The sequence below is a fragment of the Chiloscyllium plagiosum genome, unplaced genomic scaffold (genome assembly GCF_037043375.1).
Source record: "Chiloscyllium plagiosum isolate Xiang-an unplaced genomic scaffold, Cpla_swu_hap1 HiC_scaffold_29, whole genome shotgun sequence".
Classification (NCBI taxonomy): domain Eukaryota; kingdom Metazoa; phylum Chordata; class Chondrichthyes; order Orectolobiformes; family Hemiscylliidae; genus Chiloscyllium; species Chiloscyllium plagiosum.
The window spans coordinates 32,945,912-32,969,567 of record NW_028270167.1 but is presented as its reverse complement, the minus strand read 5'-3'; the positions used below and the strand labels follow the sequence as shown (position 1 = coordinate 32,969,567).

General features: G+C 40.6%; 1 protein-coding gene across 18 annotated transcripts in view; it reads left to right on the top strand.

Annotated features, from left to right (window-relative positions):
* The window catches only part of pknox2 (pbx/knotted 1 homeobox 2), a 479,880-nt gene that overhangs the window by 408,371 nt on the left and 47,853 nt on the right, over positions 1-23,656 (top strand). For all 18 annotated transcript variants that reach the window (XM_087976466.1, XM_087976462.1, XM_087976460.1 and 15 more), the window contains 2 exons: positions 10,086-10,200; positions 20,497-20,594. In XM_087976466.1, coding sequence (XP_087832592.1) covers positions 10,086-10,200; positions 20,497-20,594 — 213 coding nt within the window. The remainder of the gene's footprint in view (positions 1-10,085; positions 10,201-20,496; positions 20,595-23,656) is intronic.

Here is a 23,656-nt window from a genome sequence, read left to right as displayed (position 1 = left end):
CTAATATAATGCCAGTTGTCTTCTCCAAGGTGTTATTCAAATGAGCCTTGTTTTAATCTCTTCGAGCATGTGGATTTTGTTTCTTCATGAGACTAAAGTTGTGTACAATACTCCCTATTTGGCCTGACCAATACTCTGCATAATCAGAGCAAAGCAGATCGTAGTTTCTCAGGCCTGTCCATCTTCAACTGCTTATCAATGATCTTCCTTCCATGATAAGGAGGAAATCTTTGCTGCTGACTATGCAATGTTCAGCACCATTTGTCAGTCCTCAGGTACTGAAGCAGTCCATGGCCAAACACAGTAATACATGACCAGTATCCAGATTTGGACTGACAGGTATCAACTAACATTCACGCCAGACTAGTAACAGCCAATGGTAGACAAGCAGGAGGCTGGAAGAACACAGCAAGCCAGGTAGCATCAGGAGATGGAGAATTCGACATTTCAGGTGTAACCCAATGACCATCTCCGGCAACAACAGAGTCTCTCACCCCTTGTTACTCAATGGCATATTCATCATGGAATCCCCCGGTATCAATCTATCAGGGTTACCATTGACCAGATATTGAACCGAACTAGCCATACAAATACCATGGCTACAAGATCTGGTCAGAGGCTAGGATCTTTCTGTTTCTGCAAGGCCTGTCACCATCTACAAGGTACAAGTTAGGAATGTGATGGAATACTCCACACTTACCTGAATGGGTGCAGCTTCAACAACAATCAATAAGTTGGACACCATCCAGGACACCACATCCACAAACAATCACTCAGTCCATCACTAGTATTCAGTAGCATCAGTGTATACAATCTACCAGATGCACTGAAGAAATTCACAAAAGCTCCTTAGACAACACCTTCCAAATTCCATGACCACCACCATTTAGAAGGACAAGGGCACTGCCTGCAAGCTCATCTCCAAGCCACTTACCATCCTGACTTGGAAATATATCACCATTTTTCACTCACTGTCACTGAGTGAAAAACTCCCTCCCTCAGGGCATTATGGCTGCAACTACAACAAGTAGGTTGCAGCAGTTCAAGATGGCAGCTCACTAAGAAGGGCACCTTCTAAAAGGCATTGGGGTGGGCAATAAATGCTGACCCAGAATCCACATCTTATCAGTGAATTTTAAAAAATTCTTTTATATTCCATTTGTCTTAAAGCAAATGACAACATTCTATTTGCCTTAATCACTTGTGGTGTTTGTGCGTTACCTATTTTGGGATACATGACCTGGGCACCTGAATTGTTTTGTACTTCATAGTTCTACAATTTCCCTTCATTCAAATCACATGCTGTTTTTCTATTCTTCATTCCAAAATGGGCAATTTCTTATTTTCCCACATTATAGTGTACTTGTCAATGTTTACTCTCTCACTGAACCCAACTTATCCCTTTGCAGACACCTTGTATCCTTTTAATTTTCTAATTCATCTTTGTAGGACTAGCAACCATTATTAAGGTCACAGCTGATGTTATTACTGGATAAATCAGACGCCAGACTGAAAACTGACTTCATTGATCATGGTTTTAACAAATTGGTCTCACAAAAACATAAGTAATGCTGCAGATTTAGCTTTAACAATAAAACAGAAATCTGTTAATAGGAGAAATGAACATAACATTGAATAAACCAACGCATCATCTTATAACCAGATTCAAAGATTTTAAAACACACAGTAAAAGTGTAAATCTCATTAATCTCAAGTCAATTTTTTAGAAATGGAAAACAAACAAAATCACTTTTGTATCATACCTAAAACACCACTCCTATCAGAATCCCTATTTCTAACTCCTTGGTAAGCTTAACTGAAACTTTAACTCTTAGTCTGGAAATGCTGATAGCTTCTTCATGGAAGTATTATACACCTGAGTTTAAACATTCTCACTGATAATCACCTCTTCGTGGTTTTATCCAAACACCTCTGGTTTGGGACTATCACAAACTCTTTACTCTAATCTAGTTTCATTATGTCCTTCACATCTCCAGTGTACTGATCTTTACAACTTTTATTCAAGGACTGTTCAAAACTCAAAGTAGAACTTTTAAGGATCTTTCTTAAGGTTTTGGTTTTTCTCCCATGTTTAAATAAATCTCTCTTGATCTTCTCTGTTTAACTTCACTCATCGTAAAATTGTACCTAGTTGCACAAAAGCCCATTAATTTTAAGGCTGATTCTAAATGAAATCACAAAAATAATTACAAATTAAATATTAACTTCAGATATACTGAAGCTCCAAATAAAAACAAGATACTGTGGATGCTGGAAATCTGAGCTCAAATAAAGGGCTACAGAAACTCAATAGATCTGGCCATGTCTGTAGAGAAAAAAGCAACTTTAACACTTCAAGTTTGATATGACTTTTTTTCAGTGCATATTAACTTCCATTAAACACTGCAATCACTTTTCTGGTGTGTGTGCTCTCAATTAAAGTGTTTACAATAAAATTTTCTTTTCCAGGCACATGAACTATTTTCAGATTATACAGTTGGAGTATTAAGCTCTATTGAAATAATCACAAGTTCTTGACCTGAAATTTTCCAAAGGAAATAAAACAAACTGTCTAAGTAACAGTTTCTCCTTACATTATGCATTTCAAAGTAATGGCAATCCAGCACAAGACTCAATGTCTGTTTTACAGCGATTGAACGTTTTTGTTCATACACAGTCAGTTTCTTCAAAAAATAATTGACAGGCCATTCAATCCCCTTTGGTCATCTTCTGTAAAATAGTCCTCACCCCTGACATTAACAGTCAGTTTGAATTAATTTGCATAATTTGGCACAGCTAAAACTATTGCCATTGTCAGTACAGCTTTCAAAGGCAATTTGATCCTCTTGTATCCATTTACATTTTCTGCCTTTTTTCTTAAAAGTGCAAGAAAATTTGGAACAAACTTGCTTTAGAACTTACTCATGGCACAGTGGTTAGCATTGCTGCCTCACAGCACCAGGGACCGAGGTTTGATCCAGCCTTGGATAACATTCTCCCCGTGAGTGTGTGGATTTCCTCCGGGTGCTCCAGTTTCCTCCCACAGTCCAGAGATGTGCTGGTTAGATGGATTGGCCATGCTAAAATTGTCCGTAGTGGATGTGCAGGTTAATTGGATTGCTATGGGAAATACAGAGTTACAGGGGTGGGTCTGAGTGGGATGCTCTTTGGAGGGTCAGTGTAGATTTGATGGGCCAAATGGCCTGTTTACACACTTTGGGGATTTTATCAGTTGGATAGTGCCCACATAATGCAAAATTGCACATGTTAAGCATGCTTGTCAATACCCCTTTGACAAGTAGTTATAGTGACAAACTGAGGGTATCCAATTCATTGATTTCAAACTTCCAGTCTTGGTAAAGCATATGAACCCACTTCCATTACCATGTTGATTTCGTTGCAGAATCATTATGACCCATCTGGTTTTAGCACTATCACAATAGGTGAGCTGCAGCTACATTGACTTAGTTCACTAATGTCATTGTTTGTCGTGAGTTTAATTGCTTCCCTCACAGAGCTAAACTCTCTGGATTGAGCCAGTATGCATCTTTACTTTGAAGTAAGACACACCCCAACCCTTCCCCACCCCTCAACATCATGAACAGATAACCCTATTTTTCCTGGCCTGCTCCCACAAGTTATTTTATAATTCTGTATTAGCCTTTGTAAGTCACCTTGATAGTTTTCTGGAATGTAAGATATGATTCTACACATCCTCCATGTGTTTTACAATCTGATTGTTTACTTAGATTACTTATAGTGTGGAAACAGGCCCTTCGGCCCAACAAGTCCATGCTGACCCTCCGAAGAGCAACCCACCCTACATTTACCCCTTCACCTAACACTACAGGCAATTTAGCATGGCCAGTTCACCTAACCTGCACATTTTTGGATTGTGGGAGGAAACCGGAGCACCCAGAGGAGACTCACTCAGACACAGGGAGAATGTGGAAACTCCACACAGAGAGTCGCCCAAGACTGGAATTGAACCCGGGTCTCTCGCGGTGTGAGGCAGCAATGCTAACCACTGTGCCACCATGCCGCCCTATTGTACACATATAACAAATTCCTCTTCATCTAAACCCTTCACACTGTGTGTAATTTTTGAATTTTCCATCAAATTTATCCTTCTATTGCTCTGATTCCTTTATTTCACTCTCTACTTCCTTCACAACTAAGTATACTTTTCTCCTGACTACTCTCCCTGTCAAAATATCCTTTGAACAAGGATATGACACTCTCAGTGACTCTCTTACTCCTGGCTGGAGTGCTTACAATAATCTACATCATTGAGCTTCTTAATTTAATAAACTCCAGTGTATCTTATTTTGAATGGTTCTTCAGAGATGGCACTAACACCTTGTTTCTTGCAGCGAAATATCAAATATCAAACTCTGGCCTTTATGCCTGCTGTAGGCACAACACTGTTTGTCGAGCCTCCTTCAAACGTATCTTAGCCAACTCACATGCATCACTTTGTTTCTCTTGGAAACTTGAAAATAGATTGGAAGCATTGTTCCTGAGCTTTAGTTTATTAATTTTTCTTGAATGAGTTTAAATGATCCCTGAAATTAGCTCTGCAAAGGCGGGTATCCCATTATCAAGACACCCTTTATTTCCACCTGCATAGTACATGACACTGACCCAGTTAGCTCAGAGCCACCTCCTAGAGTGAACAGAACCCCTGATGCTCCAGTTTTCCTGATGAAGGGCTTATGCCTGAAACGTTGACTCCCCTGCTCCTCAGATGCTGCCTGACCTGCTGTGCTTTTCCAGCACCACACTTCTGACTCTGACTTTCCAGCATCTGTAATCCTCACTTCCTCCCATTTATATCTGTCAGCCAGGACTCCCTGAATGGACCAGGTTAACAGCCCCAATCAGGGAACCCATTCTATGGTGTCCATCTGGCTGACCTTGGTCCCATCATTACAGTCCCCTTACCTCCTGTCCATCAAAAGGACTAAATCTTTGTTCATGCCAACTTTGATGCTATTTTCAAGTCATATGGAGTCAGAGAGTTGTACAGCATGGAAACAGACTCTTTGGTTCAACTCGTCCATGCTGATCAGATATCCTAAATTAATCTACTCTCATTTGCCAGCATTTGGCCCATATCCCTCTAACCCTTCCTATTCATGTACCCATCCAGATGCCTTTTAAATGTTGTAATTGTACCACCCTCCACCACTTCCTCTGGCAGTTCATTCCATACACACACTACCCTCTGCATGAAAAGGTTGCCTATTAGGTCACTTTTACATCTTTCCCCTCTAACCTTAAACCTAAGAATCCCTGCAGTGTGGAAGCAGGCCCTTCTAGCTTCCGTTTGTACACCTAGACTATTTCCCTTTGTGTAGCGAGTCTCATCGTTCCCTGGGTATTGATGTTCCTGTTTGATTTCTTGAAAATTTGATGCTTTTAATTATTAATTGGTCTAATTAGGCTCCTCTGTAAATGGCGATAACTTTACATTTTCAGACTTGGATATTGTGTTTGGTCTTTATTGACATATGTGAACTTCCTTTGCATATTGAAAATGCTGCTGAAGACATCATGAGTTTCCTACTCTGCGTGTTATTGCAAATCTGTGTTTTAACACGAGGAACTTGACTTTATATGGTAATCTTTAATTACTGTGAATTGTTGAAACACTTTTCACAAGATGGTTGTAAAGCAAAGCCTAACAAAGAGTCCGTTAGAATGGTATTAGGGCAGATAGGCAAACATGCTGTCAAGGTGTAGGCTTTAAGGAGCATATAAAGGAGAAGTGCTAGGGGTTTATGGAGGGAATCTCCTAGTTTAGGCCAAGACAACTGAATGCATGACCACCAGTAATTTTGGAGATGCTTAAGAGAACAGAATCAAAAGGGTGTGGATACTTCTGAGAGATAAGGAGCTGGAGGAGATTAGAGTGTAGAGGAGTGAGGTAATGGAAGGAGGTGAAAAATGTAAAATTGAGGTTTTGTCTCCTTGTTGAATAATGCAAGCCTGCAAAGACAGGAATGATGAATAGATGGGACTTGGTGTAAGGTACAGAATTTTGACCTCTGTTTTTTTGGGATGGGGTAAGTGGGTTTGAATAGTCAAATCTAGGGGTGTTGCAGGCAACAAATGAGTTGAGGGAGGGTTGGATTTGGACCATGGTGGAAATTGGAAGTATTCACAGTGGTGCAGATACGTAGTTGGAAATCCAGTTCATGGACATGAAAGTCATGGATAATTGCAGCCACTTTCCAGGGAGAGGGATGAACCTGATAGCTCATGCACAGAATTCCACACAAGCAGATTTATTGAAGTTGCTGTTGCTTTGTACCATTGTGTATGACTTTTGATGCTTCTGTGCTTTAAGTCATTCTCAATGCTGCATGATTGCAAGTCCGTGCATCAGGCTGGCACTAACTGTCAAATAAGTACAGCGAAAATAGAATTTGCAGTACTTCCAATTTCATAAGTAGGCTGAGATGTAGTCCAATTTAATTTGAAATTGAGAAATGAATTTCTGATCACTATGTAATATTTAATCTTCCTGCTTTAATCTCCCCCCTGAGACCAGTTCTTCTACATCAGTTCAAAGATTCCAATGGCATTAATTGTTTTATAGTAGGCTCATGACCTTTGCTGCAGATTGGAAGTTATATGATATGCATTGCTGGATATGTGGTACTTTCTGTGATTAACAAAGTGCTACCCTGCTGCCTTTTCCAATTGTTTGAGTATGGGATATGGGTGACTCTGGGAAAGCAGCTTTTTTGACAAATCTGTAAATGTCCATTGCACGGTTGTCACAAAAGCAGTGTGGTGGGTGTGCCTGAGAAAAAGTTCTGTAGATTCTGGAAATTAGAGATTAAAATGGAAAATTCTAGAAACATTTGGCTAGTCTGCCAGTGTCAGGAGAGAAAGATGCAGAGTTAATCTTTCGATTTGATAACCTTTTATCAATATGGTAGAAATGCAAAATAGAAAAAAACATTTAGAGCTATTAGTCCCTGTATCATTCTATGATTCAGTATTTGGGTTTATCTTCCTTATGAATTATCTTAATCCTATGTGCATTGCCTTTTCTCAAGCCTTTTATTCACATTTCCTTCAATCATCGTTCTAACCTGTTGTCAAACTTTACATGATCCCTTCAAAATATAAAGAAAGATTCTCCTGTTCTCTGTCCTAAATCTCTCATTTTAAATCTTTCAAGTGTTTTCTCTTGTTTCACCTCCTCAAACATTGGCTGCAAGCTGTTTCTATCTGTTCTCTGCCCTAATTTTAAATAACCCTAACAAATTTCTCCCTAATTTCTAACAGAAATCAGCTCGAACGTTTTAAGTCTTCCTTTATGTTTGTCGTTCTTCATAGCAGGCAGCATCCTTGAATTCTAGCAGTTTCCTTTTTTTATTGTCTCAACATCCTTCCTGTAGTGTGTAGCCTTAAACTGCAGGCAGCAACCATTTGTCCTCCTAAGATTATACAAATTGAAGTTTGCTTCTTAACGTTTAGTAAATACACAGGTTACCAGAAAATTCTTTGCTCAATCAGAGGATTCTGATCCAAGGTTTTGTTTATTCCAAATGGAGAAATGAGGGAATGAGTGACATCAACCCTTTCAGAAATCCAGGCTGACACTGCAGTGCAGTGTGGTACCGAGGCAATGCTGGGCCATCTGAGCCACTGTTTTTTGGATGGGTTGCTACACAGAGGACTCATCTGCCCCCTCAGGTGGGCATAACTATCAAACAGTGGTGTCCAGAGAAGAACACTAGAACTCATCCAGTATTTTTTCATCAACTAATTAAGTGTATCCCAGGACTTTGTTGGTAATTAGGGAAGAAATAGTGGGGGCATTAGCAGAGTTATATGTATCATCTACAGCTACGAGTGAGGTGCTAGAAGACTGGAGAGTGTCTCATGTTGTGGCTTTATTTAAGAAAGGAGAAACCTGGGACTTGTGAGTCTGACATCTGTGGTAGGTACCTTATTGGATGGGATTCTGAGAGGTAGGATTTACAAGCACTTGGGGAGGCAAGGACTGCTTAGGAATAGTCAGCATGGCTTTGTGTGTGGGATATCATGTCTCACAAACTTGATTGAGTTTTTTGAAGATGTAACCAAAAAAATTGATGAGGGCAGAACGCTAGACTTTGTCTACATGGACTTTAGTAAAGCCTTTGACAAGGTTCCACATGGTAGACTAGTTAGTAAAGTTAGATCGCATGGGATTCAGGGAGAGCTTGCCAATTGGATACAAAATTGGAAGGAAATAGAGGATGGTGGTGGAGGGTCATTTTTCAGACTGGAGACCTGTGACTAGTGGTTCTCCACAGGGATCAGTGCTGTGTTCACTTCTGTTTGTCATTAAAACAAATGATTTGAATGAGAATTTAAGAGGCATGGAAGTAAGTTTGCAAAACTAGTGGTATAGTTGACAGTGAAGAAGGTTATCTAAGATTATAAAGGGATCTTGATTAATTAGGCCAATGGGCTGAGGAGTAGCAGATGGAGTTTAATTTAGATAAATGCAAGGTATTGCATTTTGCTAGAACAAACAAGGGTAGGACTTATACAGATAATGGTAGAGCCCTGGATATTGTTGTTGAATAGAGAGACCGAGGGGCTCAGGTACTTAATTCTTTGAAAGTTGCATCACAGGTAGACAGAATAGTTAAGAAAATAGAGAGAATAGTTAAGGAAATACAAAGCATGCTTGCCTTCATATCTCAGACCAGTTGAATACAGGTGTTGGGACATCATGTTGAGGTAATACAGGACATTGGTGAGGCCATTTTGGAGTTCTGTATAAAGTTCTGGTTGTGCTGCAATAGCAAAAATATTATTAAATTGGAGAGGGTTCAGAAAAGATTGCCAGTGCTGGAGGGCTTAAGTTATAAGGAAAGGCTGGAACTTTTTTCACTGGAGCGTAGGAGGTTGAGATTCATAAAATCATGAGGGGCATAGATAAGACGAATAGCAAAGGTCTTTTCCCTAGTATGGAGGAGTTCAAAACTAGGGGGCATACTTTCACAATAAGAGGAGAAATATTTCAAAGAGACATGAGGGGAAGCTTTTTCACACAGATGCTGCTTTGTATGTGGAAGGAACTTTTAGATATAGATACAGTTACAACATTTCTAAGACATTTGGACAGATACGTGAATAGGAAAGGTTTAGAGGGATGTGGACCAAATGCAGGTAAGTGAGACTAGTTTGGGAAACTTAGTCAGCACGGTCAAGTTGAACCAAAGGGTCAGTTTCCATGCTGTATGACTCTGTGACTCTATAACTTTAAACCATAGGCAACCGTTAATCGATTTTAGTGATCTTGATTTTTGGATAAAGTGATCTTAATCTCATTGTTACTGGGATTTTTTTCTGTGTTTTTGTGGGTGGCTGTGTTTTCTACTTTACAACAATGATTAGCCTACAAATGAACTTCATTATCCATGAGCCACCTTTGGGATGGCCTGAGTCCTCCTTTTGTTTTAACCTGCTTGAAGCGAGATATGAAAATCTACCCTTGCCAGATAATGCTAACATAAAGAACTCAGTTACATGTTTAGTCAACTTCCTGTCAAGAGCTAACCTCAAACTGTGCCCGGAGTTCAGAGAATAGGAAGCAAATCAATAATTTTTTTTCATTCTGCTTCTATGGACAAAGACAGTGATCACTGAGTTACAGATTGACTTTGTCCAATCCCATTCTGCCAGAAATGATGAAATAGTGAGATTGACCTGTGTCTGTTTCCATGCTGTACATCTCTATGACTCTATGACCTGACCAAATAGTCTATGGGGATTTGGAGTGCATAGAGACACTGCAGTGAGGTGCATATGAGAAAGCTGACTCAAAATTTCGGTAAAGCAAGTAAGTCCTGGAGCCCAATCTTTTGGCCTGCTTCATAGATTGTCACTAATAATCCGAAATCTCCGGTTTATGGCAGAAGAGCTGAATGTATTTTCCGAGACCAGACTGTGCAATGGTACTTTGTAATTCAGACAGGGTTCTCTGGGATGTCAGTTGTGTAAAGCCGCAGATAGGAAATACCAACCACCATCATGTCTCATTTATCCTTTTGCTTTTATTTTTGCTGCAGAATTCTCCAGACTCTTTGACAACGATAAACAACACTGTCAACTCCCAGGGGATTGTGGTACCAACATCTGCGCTACAACAAGGGAATACTGCCATGGCAACACAGGTAGTAACAGGTAAGGGTCATTGTTAGGATTCAACAAGAGGGTTGTCAGTTTTTGATTTTGTTTTGTTTACACCTCTTCCCCCACCACTACATAAATCTTAGTTTTCTTCCCCGTTCTTCCACACAACAATTGAGAGATTAAGCACCCCGAAATGATTTGATTTTTACCTCTTCTATGAGGTAGGAAATGGGGAGGGGGGCAAGAAGGGGTAGGGAGTAATTTCTTTGTGATTTCAAGCCTTAAGATTAGAAATTTGCAAACTGTGTGCTGTAGGTAGACCCACAATGAGAGGGAATCGAGGATTTTGTCACAGTGACAGTGAAGAAATGGTGATATGTATTTCCAAGTCAGGATGGTGAGTAGCTTGGAAGGGAATTTGCTGGTGGTGGTGTTTCCATGTATCTATTGTCCTTGTCCTTCTAGACGGAAGTGGTTGTGGGTTTGGAAGGTGCTGTCTAAAGACCTTTGGTGAATTTCTGCAGTGCATCTTGTACTTAGTACATACTGCTGCTTGTGGTGTTGGTGGAGGGAATAGATGATTATGGATGTAGTGTGCCAGTCAAGTGGGCTGCTTTGCCCTGGATGGTGTCAAGTTTCTTGAGTGTTACTGAAGTTGCACCCATTCAGGCGAGTGGAGAGTATTCCATCACATTCCTGATTTGTGCCTTGTAGCTGGTGAATGGACTTTGTATTCCTGGCCTCTGACCTGCTCTTATAGCCACTGTAATTATATGGTGAGTCCATTTGAATTTCTGGTCAATGTTAACCTCCATGGTGTTGATAGTGGAGTACTCAGTGATGATAACACCGTTGAATGTCAGTGTTTAGATTGACTCTTATTGGAGATGGTCATTGTGTGGTGAGAATGATTCTCAAATGTTACAGTTTACATTTTCACATTCGTTAGTGGGATGCATCTCATCCCACCCTGATGCCTAACAACATTAATTGCAGGTAGCCTATCTGATATCTCCTCCTTATCAACTCATCAGCTTTCACATTGAGCATGCTGAATTAATTATATCCAGTTGTGATTTTAGCACACAGTCAAGCTACACTTCAAAGTGGATGTCAGGGAAGTTCTTAGAGCTCTTAATTGTGAGGAGAAAGTCCAAGAAATATTGGAGAAGAGCTGTTTTGTGCCTAGCAGTAGTGCATTAAGTTCTAATTGAAATAGTTGGTGCCCTACCAACTTGTCTTTCTAGAGGATGGAATGCACTGCTGCCTGAGATGTGCCTCTAGGAAAGACAAAGTAGGAGGGAATATGTTTGAAGTTTGACAGAAAGTGGAAGAGTTGAGTTAGACATCAGGATGTAGCTCTTTTCAGAATTATGACTGTATTGGATGTTAATGACTAGCACATAACAAGTAGAGACTTGCTATAATATTTCAAAACACATGTTTTATCAGCCCTTGAGAGAAGCCATTTCCTGTCATAGGCACAGGTTGATATGGTGGGTCAGTGGAAGTCAGCTAGGTAAAGTCACCCTAATTCCTTGTGGATCATAGGGCTGCTCTCACATTGTAGAGAGAAACAAGACTGGTGGTGCTTTAACCTGAGGAGAAAGTGAGGACTGAAGCTGCTGGAGATCAGAGTCGAGAGTGTGCTGCTGGAAAAATATAGCAGGTCAGGCAGCATCCGAGGAGCAGGAGACTCAACGTTCCGGGCATAAGCCATTCATCAGGAAAGATGATGCTTTAACCTGAGCCTCGGGCAAGGGATGAGGTTGAGAAGGAGAATCCTTCATGGAAGGATTTGTTCATGGTAACCTCAGCCTGTGTGGAAATTGAACCTGTGCTGTTGGCATCGCTTTGTATCACAAAGCAGCCATCCATCCAACTGAGCTAATCGGCACCCTTACCAAAGGATAGGAGTGTTGAGGAAGCATGACTTAGTGAGTGGTACAATGGTAACACTGGAGACTCTGACAAGTTGAATTTAATGAACTGCATTGTACCTGTGGCCATGATGTATTAGCTTTCTTGGTCACTTTACCAACTCCATGATATTAAGCACGCTGCACCGGCCTCTTCCTATGCTGGTTTTCCGTTATCCGGTTCCAGGGGCCCACCCTAACTTGCATGTTTCATCTGCAGACTAGTCACAATCAGAGGATTTTGAGAGCTGAGCATCTCTTCCCACTCACACACTAGAATTCCAAAGGAATTCTCTTCATATCCTGAATAGGCTCATTCAGTGATGATCTGAGGGCGATGTTAGTGTGATGGTGTCACTGAACTAGAACTCTAGAGGCCTCTGTCACAGAGTCAAATGCCACCATGGGAGCTGCTACAATTTAACTTCAACCAATCAGTTCATTTTAAAAAAATATTAAAATACAATTGGAATTGAAAACTAGTCTCAGTAATCATGTCACGACACAATCCACGATTGGTGTAAATATCCATCTGATTCATGAATGTGCCTTAGGAAAGGAAGACTACCATACTTACCTGGTCTGGGCTACATCTGACTGCAGGCCCATGGCAATGTGGGTTAATCTTCACTGCCCTCCAGAATGACGTTGCAAGCCATTTTTTTCCCAGACTGCTACAGAAAAGCCAAAGATGAATAAAACCAGACAGCTGTATGACATCATGACCAGGTGGCAAGTGCAAACTGAACTCAACACTGTAAGGTCATCCTTGATTAACATATGGAAGGAAGGTTTCTGCCAAAATTGGGAGAGTTCTCTCCAGACTAATCAACAATAGCCTGACATAGTTGTACTCATGGAATCGTGGCTTACCAACCAATGCCCTACCATGCCTGCATATGTCTTGTCCCATGGGAAGCACAGACCCTACAGAAGTGGTGGCACACTGGTATGCAGTCAGGTGGGAGTTGCCTGGTCACCCTCAAACGTGACTTTGAATGCCATGAAGTCTCATGATATCAGGTGAAGGATGGGTAAGGAAACCTTCTCTACTGATGAATCCATACTGTTCCATGTCAACCACCACTGAGGGTGGTGAGTGCATATAATCTAGTCTGGATGGGGACTTCAATGTCTAAGAGTAGCTCAGAGGTACTACTACTGATCAAGCTGGCTGAGTCCTGGAGGTTCTATTTACTAGACAGGATCTGTGTGCATTTGTGAGGGAAACAATAAGTGAGGAAGACCTAGTAGACTTTAGCCTTACAATCTACCATTCTCAGATTGTTTTGTCCATGATTGTATCATACAAGTGACCACCATAATGTCCTTATGAAGATTAACTCCTGTCTTGATATTGAGAATACTATCCATCATATTAGGTACACTAATTCCTTGTTAAATGGGATAGGTTCAGGACAGGTGTAGCATCTAAAAACTGACATTGAAGTGAATTGTACTCAACACCAATTTGTCAACTTAAGACCTGGCACACTCCCCAGTCTACCGAGTTCATTGTTGTGGACCAGACCAGACCACCTCAAGATATTTTAAGAAGGTAACTTTTTCTTGTTTTAAAGGCAAATGTAACATGTTGTGTTCCAGATGCAATTCGACTGGTCAAACGACTCAATGTTAAGCAAAACACAATTTATCCAAACACTATTGTTAAAATATGACAAAAAAGCAAGAGCTTAGAATAACTGAACTCTACTGGAAAATTTAACAGAATAATAGATACAGTAACTAATACTAATCAACTGTTTGATTATAGTAACGTCCCATAAACACAACCCTTGGCAAATCTCACAGGTAACCCAGCAGCAGAGAGAAACCCCAGCTTCTAGCTGTAACAGAGAGAGGGAAAAGATAGCTTCTACTTCTTCAAAACTATTGCAGCTTCTGCTCTATTGAGACCCCAACAGCAACAGCTTAAAGCTAAACCTAAAAACTAAAATAACTGGAAATCCTGGTCTGCAAGAGCTGGTCACACCCATTCAGGCTGCTTCGATTGTTCCAACTTTTAAAAAAAATCCTAAGGCCTCACAACCTATTTACATTATGGGTCTTCACTAGCCAGCTCCGCAGCTCTGCCCTAGAACCTCTCTTCAAAGCAAAAACAGTACAAAATAGCCTCTTAACGCCTCAGGATCATCACATCATCAAGCCTGGTTCAATGGAGAGTACAGATGGCCTTTCTAGGAGCAGCATACCTAAAGATGTGGTGTCAACCTGGTGAAGCCACAGTTGGTTCTGCTATAACGCGGTAGTTCCGTTCTCCTGTAACTCCGTGTTGTCAGAAAATTGCATAATAGCAGCACCATTTAAACAAATGGGGCCAGAATCATGTTATAACTAATACACGCTTTAAAAGTTTGTGCTTTAGAAGCCGTTTCCCCAATTCGTCAATTGTGTTCTACTGAACTTGCAGTAACGAAATGTTATATCAGAATGTGTGTTATATCAGAATGACCTGTACAACACAGGACTACTTGCATACCAAAAAGTGGAAGCAGCAACAGATAGACAGAACTAAATGATCCCATTTCCAAAAGATCAGATAAGTTCTGCAGTCTTGCAACATCCTGTATTGAATGTTGATGGACAATTAAACAACTAGTAGTATAAAGGAATCCACAAATATTCTCGTCTTCAATGATGAGGCAGCACAGCACATTGTGCCATTATAAAGAACTATGGAATGCAACTCACTGTACCCACGTGGCCTGGACTTTTGAGTATAATTTGTCTTTCCTTGTCTGTGTTTTCTACGCTTATTATCTGTACTAAACAGTCTGTTTTTGTCTGTCTTATTTATGAATGTTAGGTGTTTTAACTGACTATAGCTTAAGTTACATTGTGGTGAACTTGTCACTTGTTTAGTATTTCAAGGTATGTTTGTTTACAATAGTTGTTTTCTTATTAAAGATGACCTGATGTAAGTTAGATTTGTCCTGAATAGCAGACAGTTAGGCAAATGGATCGCCTTGATGGTTTAGTTGGTGAGTTGCATGTTTGTAATGATTTGTGGAATATTGGGGCTCAGTTGTTGAGTCAGGACACTATGTTAAATTTAAATCTGAGACTGAGATCTGAAATGCAGTTGAAAGAGCAGCAAATGCCTGGTGAACATCTTTCAGCTTTATGCATAATCATAGGAAATGCATTTGGTATGACCTTGCAACTTTGTTTAGATTTATGGCTTTTTTGTCCAGCAAAATGTACAGCAGTTCTTTTGAAAATATATTTTCTATCATTAGCTTATATCAGTTGTCCTATGCCAATTGAAATATTGGAATACCTAAGAAGTTAACACTTTGCTTATATATTGTAGCTTTAAATTTAATGGATCAGTGTTGATTATATTGGCTATTGCTGTATTCTTATAATTCTGCTTCTTTTAAAGACCACATATCCCATAAATACAGAAAGTCATGTTTTTATGTGTCTGTGTCACTTGATGAAGCTGGTAGTGAGAATCAAAATGGAGCCCCTGAAAATCAAGAAATGGTATTGTGCGGGTGAGGCAGGAGGCATAAAATATTTTGTCTCTTGTTTATAATATCTGCAGCATTTTGCTCTCCTATTATTTGCTCCATTCTAGGTGTTTATAAGTGTAGTTAGTTTCAATTTAAAATGAGAATATATTTGCCGCTCAATTATCAAGTGTACTTTTATCTCTTATCAGAGCCCACTTTTGTGGATGGAAATTACAGGCAAATGGGTTGATGTTAAGCTGCTGTCGAAAACTGTAGCGCTGGAAAAGCACAGCAGGTCAGGCAGCATTCCAAGGAGCAAGAGGCTCAATGGTTCGGGCGTAAACCCTTTAGGAATGTAGGGGTGAAGGCTGAGGGATAAATAGGAGGGTGGGGGTTGGGTTGGGGGGAACGTAGCTGGGAAGGCAATAGGTAGATGCAGGTGGGGGGTGATAGTGATAGTCGGAGGGGAGGGTGGAGCAGATAAGTGGGAAGGAAGATGGACAGAACAGTTCAAGAGGGCAGTGCCGAGTTGCAGAGTTGGAACTGGGATGAGGTGGAGGGAGGGGAGATGAAGGAACTGGTGAAGTTGACATTGATGCTGTGTGGTTGGAGGGCCCCAAGGTGGAAGATGAGGCATTATTTTACTGGCAAATATTTTGGCATTTTTTGCTTGGAAGTTAATCCAAGAGTCATGCAAAGGTAGGAAACACCACTGTTATTTGAAGATACTCTACTTTGCACACAATTACTATTTTCAGTGCTTTTGTGGAGAATCAAGTCTTTTGGAAGTGTTGTTGCTGTCCAGATATTGCATAGGGTCAAATTCAAAGAAGCAGTACTGGTTGCATAATACGAACCACCAAGATATGTGTAATTGTCTAATAAAGTAGTAATAGGTATTGTAGAGCAACCTGAGCATTTGATTGGCTTGATAGTTAGCGGCATAGAATAGATAAGCCAAGCAGTTTTGGCAAACCTATATAAAATACCCAATATGAATTCTGGGCACTCAAAGGATGTGTTGGGAAGGTTTGTGGGGGGGAATGGAGCCATAAGGAGCCTAGAAACAGAAGAAGTGCCAAGCCCCATGATTGATCTCCCTGGCTCTAATGAGATGACCACGGTGTAGTTAAAGTCACCATAGTCCTACTGGACAATAGGGCTGCTGTCTCATTAGAGAGAGAGAGAGAGACAACTGACGATAGTTTAGCCTGAGGGTCAACATGCCTCAGATGAGAGAGGGGCTTGAGAAGGCGAGTCCTTCATGGTGACCACCGCTGGTGTGGGACTGCACTGCAAATTAGCCATCCAACCAACTGAGCTAGCCAATCCCTCACTGGGTATAGCTTTATGGTTGGCCTTGGCATCATCAGTTATCTTGCTGGCAGAAGCATCAACTTCTCAGGTTGCACGTGCTGAAGGAAAAGAAGAAACTAAACCCGATTTTGAAGAAGACATGGAAGTTGAGGAACAAGAAGAGAAACATACGTCAGATTTTTGAAACAAAATTTCAGTCTCTAGAAAAACACCTGCGGAAGTGATTGTCAGTGAGCTATCTTTTATGTATAATCTTTAATCTTTCGCATGGTAAAGACAACCTGTGTGGCATCTTGAACTATGATGAGCTTGACTGCTAAATTGTTTAAAATTTAGAATATTGATTATTATTTTTACATTAGTGTGTAGTCGTGCTAATGCATTATACAGACTTACAAGTTGTTTGCACAAATTACATGAACAATTTGAAGTTTTAAACAGGAATAAAATATGTAGTAATACGTAATCCTTTTGTTTGGTCTTTATGCTGTTCCAAATACATGTTAGACGTGTACTCAGAGTGATTCTTGGTGTAAAGATTTGTGCAAGCTTACGTGCAGCCCTCTTTTAATTATTGAGTGTTTCAGTTTAAACATAATCAGCAGCATAGCTTTATTTTTAAACAAGGCAAAATGTTAATTTATTATGTAAATTGATGAAGGTTATGCATATAAAGGTTAGTTATTGCTAAAATGCAAATGCAAATATTTGAAGCTAATAAGGAGAAAAGATATGTGTAAAAATTAAAATCTGATCAGTCCCCAATATTGTTACAGATGTGGCTTGCTTGGTCATTTCATCTTTGAATTGAAGGATTGAAACTTGAGGTCAGATCCAGCTTGTACAACAGCCTCCGGAGCTGAATGGCTGGGGGATGCTGCCTTGGTGAACGATGCAGAACAGGTCCTGGGACAAGCACTGCAGGCTGTGGCTTTTGATATTCCGATTCCTTAGAAGTGCTTGAGTTTGGTCCCAGAAGCTTCCTCTGTTTCTCTGTGGAGAAGCAGTTGCTGCTTCGTAATGTTATCTTCATGGTGTTCAGATTGCTGTCTCCGAAAATGCCTGGCCTCATTCAAATAAAATAGGAGCAAATTTTAACGTTGAATCAATGCTCCACAAAACAAAGACAGGTTTATTCTATCCTGGGAGGGTTGAGGTGGTGGAAAAGAATGGAATTATTTTGCAGCATGGCTGTGGAGTCACATTCAGGATAGATTATGTTGGAGTAACATTACATGGAGGCCATTAGAGAATCAGTTGGAGTTTCACAATAAACGTTAGCTTTCTGGTGACAACCCAAATATTACCTAGATCTAATGAATTTGCTTTCACAACTTGCTATGATGTGATTTGTACATACAGACTCAAAGTTGTTTCAAATCTGTAAGATAACCATTTAGTTATAATGCCCATTTCTGATGCAAACTTTTAATCATCACTGACAATCTTTGTTGCCCCTGGCTTGTTGTATGTTTCCCATTCACAGAATTTTGAAATAGCATGAGACAGTGAGAGCAAGCATTTTGGCACCATATTAAAGGAGTGTATTAAGCTTTTCTACATATAACTTATGGTTATAAAAGTATTGAACAAACTTTGGAGCAACTATGTTCTAATTTATTGATTTTTATAGTGTTCCTTTCAGATTAATTTTATTTTTATTTTCATATTGCATTTAAGGGAAAATCAACTAAAAATTTTGCTTCCTTCATTTGTTGTCAGTTGTTTGATTTGAGTAGTTTGTAAATGTACTTAAATTGGTGACTAGAAGTTAAAATCATTTAGGCAAAGTCCAGGCATCCACTTTCTGGTTAGTTTTGTTTCAACTAACGGCACACCATTAATCTCAGCCACCTCCTGGCTTACTCCTTATATCCATTTTAATAATTGGTTTTAATTAAGCTGGTTGGAAATGTTATGTCATACTCTGGGGTAGGTGAATCATGATCCTGAACCTTCTGATCCAGAGGTAGACCCTTTACATATTTAAACAGAATTAACCAATTAGTTCACACATGTTGTCTTAAAAACTGAAATTGCTGCAGAAGTTTGGCAATGTCTCTGGAAAGACAAATGGAGTTACCATTTCAAGCCCAGTTTGTAGCATGGTGGCTTAGTGATTAGCACTGTTGCCTCACAGCACAAGGGACCTGGGTTCGATTCCAGCCTCGGGCGACTGTCTGTGTTGAGTTTGCCTATTCTCCCCGTGTCTGAGTGGGCTTTCTTCGGGTGCTCCAGTTTCCTCCCACAGTCCAAAGATGTTCAGGTTAGGTGAATTGGTCGGGCTAAATTGCCCATAATGTTCAGGAATGTGTAGGTTAAATGCATTAGTTCGGGTAAATATAGATTAATAGGTGTAGAGGAATGGGTCTGGATGGGATATCCTTTGGAGGGTTTGTACGGGTTGGACCAAATAGTCTGTTTCCACACTAGAGGGATTCTAATTCTATGACTCATCTCCAGAAGTCTGAAGTTCTGAAAAAGAGTCGTACCAATCTCTAAATGTTAACTCTGTTTCTCTCTGTTGCCAGACCTGCTGAGTTTCTCCAGTTCCTTCTGTTTTTACAGCATTTTGCTTCTTAGCTGTTTTACTTGTCCCCTTTCACTGCTGGGTATTCAGCATCTTATTAGCAAAATTATAAGCAAACAACTTATGTATGCAAGGTACCCATACACCATGAGGCAGTTTCTTTACCTTTTGAAATTAGTTAGTGTCAAGTTTCAACTCTGTTACATCAAAATTGGTCTAACCGTTAGGTTCTCAAGCATACTGATGAACCTGTGACATGGAGTGATGAGAAACAAGCTCATGACAATGATGTTTTGAAGGGGATGGGCCGTTCATGCCAGTCCCATGCTTCCAACTCAAAAGCAACATTGTCAAGGTAGTCTGATTGGTTAGTTTCTGATGGACATGGCTTGGAGAGGGTGGACGCTAGGAAGTTGTTTCTGTTAGGCGAGGAGACTAGGACCCGTGGACACAGCCTTAGAATTAGAGGGGGTAAATTCAGAACAGAAATGCGGAGACATTTCTTCAGCCAGAGAGTGGTGGGCCTGTGGAATTCATTGCCGCAGAGTGCAGTGGAGGCTGGGACGCTAAATGTCTTCAAGGCAGAGATTGATAAATTCTTGATGTCACAAGGAATTAAGGGCTACGGGGAGTTGAAATGCCCATCAACCATGATTGAATGGCGGAGTGGACTCGATGGGCCGAATGGCCTTACTTCCGCTCCTCTGTCTTATGGTCTTTCGGTCTTTCCCAAGTGATAGTTGATCTCTGGCAAGAGTTACTCATACTGCTGTTGGGATCACTGGCTGGCAGTTGCTAACTTCAAGAACAGATGAATTATCAAAGCTTATTAACCCTTCTAATATTTTGACTGTTCTACTTGTTTTGTCGGCCTCACCCACATGATTTTGCTTAGGTTTCCTTTTTATTTTTACCCCTGTGTTTCCTGTTGTGTTTCTGTCAGATTTTCCTATGTTATTTTTGTCTGACAGCACCCCCCAGGCTTTTTAGGATCAGTTGACAATGGAGTTTGAAATCTGCACCATTTGGATATGGGTTTGTGTACATCAGAGCAAAGTGGAAAAAGTACTAACATTGTCTTTTGTACCATATTACTTCACAGGAGGAACAATTTACCAGCCGGTAACTATGGTAACCTCTCAGGGTCAAGTGGTGACCCAGGCCATTCCGCAGGGTACAATACAAATCCAGAACACACAGGTGAGGGATGTGAACATCTTTTGTAGTTTTATGTTTTGGCCTTCGAGGCTGCTGAGTGGAGCATTTTTAACTAAGTTGAAATTTTGAATTTTCTGGACATTCAATTAGATTAACACCACAGATCAGGAAAGCACTTAAAGGGCGCCCAGTTGGTCCTCCTGAAAGAGAACAATTTTCTTTTGCAAGAATATACTTTATTCATAAAATATCTACAAGTGCATTATGAAACATTTCAAATCATCAGTTACAGAAAATAATAATAAACTACGACTTGTCTGAACTGAGTGTGCTTTGTACACTCTGTGCCTCAATCCAATTGTACAGGTGTGACATTAAATAAATGTGACATTAACTATCTACATTCTGTTACAAGCATACCAAGTAAGTAGGTTACAAGCACCTTGCTACATTATTCGGAAAGGCCTTAGACAATGGCCTTTCCCCCACTGTGCCTTTGTAGCGGCTGCCCCAAGTTTTAGAGTATCCCTCAGCACATTGTTACAGACTTTAGAATTTGTCAGTGTGCAACACTTGATCGAAGATTGTGCTTTACACTGGAAAACCAAAGAGCATTCTTCACCGCATTGAGAGTTCTCCAGGTGCAGTCAATATTTTTCTGTCTGTGTGTGTGTCTGGAAACAAGCCGTACAGCACAGAGTCCTGTGTCATGGTGCTGTTCAGGATGAACCACAACACAAGCCGCTCCATCTCTTCCTAGCTCTTCTTTGCAAACATCCATTCCCGAGATGTGCAATGGTCTTGTCACCACTTCAGGCATCTTGAAAGCAGCATATGGTGGCGCAGAGAGTCTGGACATGAATGAGGAATTTGACAGGAAGTGCCCCTCTTACCACTGGCCAATCTATATCTTGATCCTTGTTTGAAATTTTTGGTTGTGAGGCATTGTGCAAATGACAGTCTGCTCAGTGAACCATCCAGCAGGCCCGACTGTCACCTTTCCCTACAGGATCTTGAGGATATCACATGCTAACTACTGCCTGATGGACTTGTGTCTAGATTAGAGTGGTGCTGGAAAAGCACAGCCGTTCAGGGAGCATCTGAGGAGGAGGAAAATCGATGTTTTGAGCAAAAGCCCAGCTTTTGCCCGAAACGTCGATTTTTCTGCTCCTCGGATGCTGCCTGACCGACTGTGCTTTTCCAGCACCACTCTAATCTAGACTCTGACTTCCAGCATCTGCAGTCCTCACATATGCCCTGATGGACGTGTGGTCAAAGGGACTTTTTCTGAACAGATGTTTCTCCAAAGGACAGGTAATCTGGAATGGTCAGCTATTTGGAGCATTCTACAATAATGTGGCCACACCTATCCTTCACAACACCAGGCACCAGGGAGAAATAGAACCTCAGCACGTAGTGACACTCTGGGCTAATCTGGACACATTCCTTAACAATGATTGTCAAAGGTACTGACTTGTACCCCTGTGAGATAATCATTAAGACAAGGCACTGTATCTATCTCAGTGGGAAAATAATGGGATATTATCAGTGGGATATTATCTGTACGTCTGTGAGGCAATTATTAGTACAGGGTACTTTCTATACCACAGCAGGTTGTCTGCACCCGAAGGAGACCAAGTGCAAATGTGAAATTAACATCAAACATCAACGGTAACAGCGATTGGAAGTAAAATTGTTACTGAGCCGTACAGTACAAAGGGATTGATTATCCCATGTTGCTGTTTGTGAGGCTTTACAGCATGCATAATGACTGCTGTGTTTACCCACATAACAACACCACACCTAAAAAGCAACTTATCACTTGTGACTTGCTGGTTCTAAAATGTTCAGAGCATCTTGGGGATCTGCATGTCCCTAAGTACCTGCAGATTTGGTGTATTCATCAGCACATGGGGACTGGGTGATGGAATGGGTTAAGAGTTAGCCTTTTACCTGCAATTTGATTGAAATTCAGTTGAAACGGGTGGGATAGAATGCTGCTATGTTTGTTGGCCTTATTCATTCTGATTAAATGAAGTCATACAACCTTGAATTCAGTTCCTACTGAGATCACCCTCACAGTAAACATTTCTAATTGATGCTAAATTGGCAAACTGGCTTGGGATCGCCAAAGTTGCATTACTCTTACTGTAACTTCTTACAATTTGTACAGTTGGGTTACTCTTATGCTGAGCACTGCAGGCCTGTGGGGGTCAGATGCAAGACGTTTTACCGTCTAGATCAGTAAATGTTTAATGTTTATGGCAGCTGCCTCATCAACTCCTACCTCAAGCAAAAATTCTACACGAAATGTAGAATTCAATGGAGTGGTACAGAAAAGGCATAGCAAAGGCATTCAATCAAACAGATTCTGTGCATTCAAATACTTCATGATATGCTAACTGTGGGATGGGGTTGGTGGCAGCTCTTTGACACGAACTGTAATTGCTTCAGAGTACCATCCTAGGCCGCAGTAACCACAGTCGGGCTTGATCTCACTAATTAAAATCATTGTAATCAGACCAACATTCTCCTTGCCTGTTTTTATGGTGGGAGAGGTGGCAGTGTGTGTGGGGGTGGGTGGTTTGCTAGGTTGAGGGAACATGCTAGCTCAGAAATCATGTGGAAGGTGACTGTTTCTGAGTGACTTTCACCTGATGCTCCTATACTGACGCCTCATTAATTCTTTTTTGCATAAATAGAATTCTGCTGTGTGTTTTTACAAGTGCAATGATTCATTAGCACTTGCTGAGGCAATCATTGGAGGTTTTTAGGTCTGTGAAGAAATATATGTTATTTTTTTAAAATACGTCTAAATATTCATATGTAGTGCACAGCCTTAAAGGGCCCTTATCGAAATTGCGTTCTGAACAATCTTTTCTATATGAGAAAGGAGGATGTGAGTCCAAGGTGGTGAAAATGTCCTGAATCACCATTCAAAAGGAGACGATTAGGTGTAAATTGTCCTCACCATTGGATATATTTTACTCTGAATATTGCACAGGAACAAGAGGAGCCATTTAATAGTATTGACTTCTACCTGTTTGATACTTTTCATAGAATCCTAATATCTTTACACTGTAGAAGTAGGCCATTCAACCCAT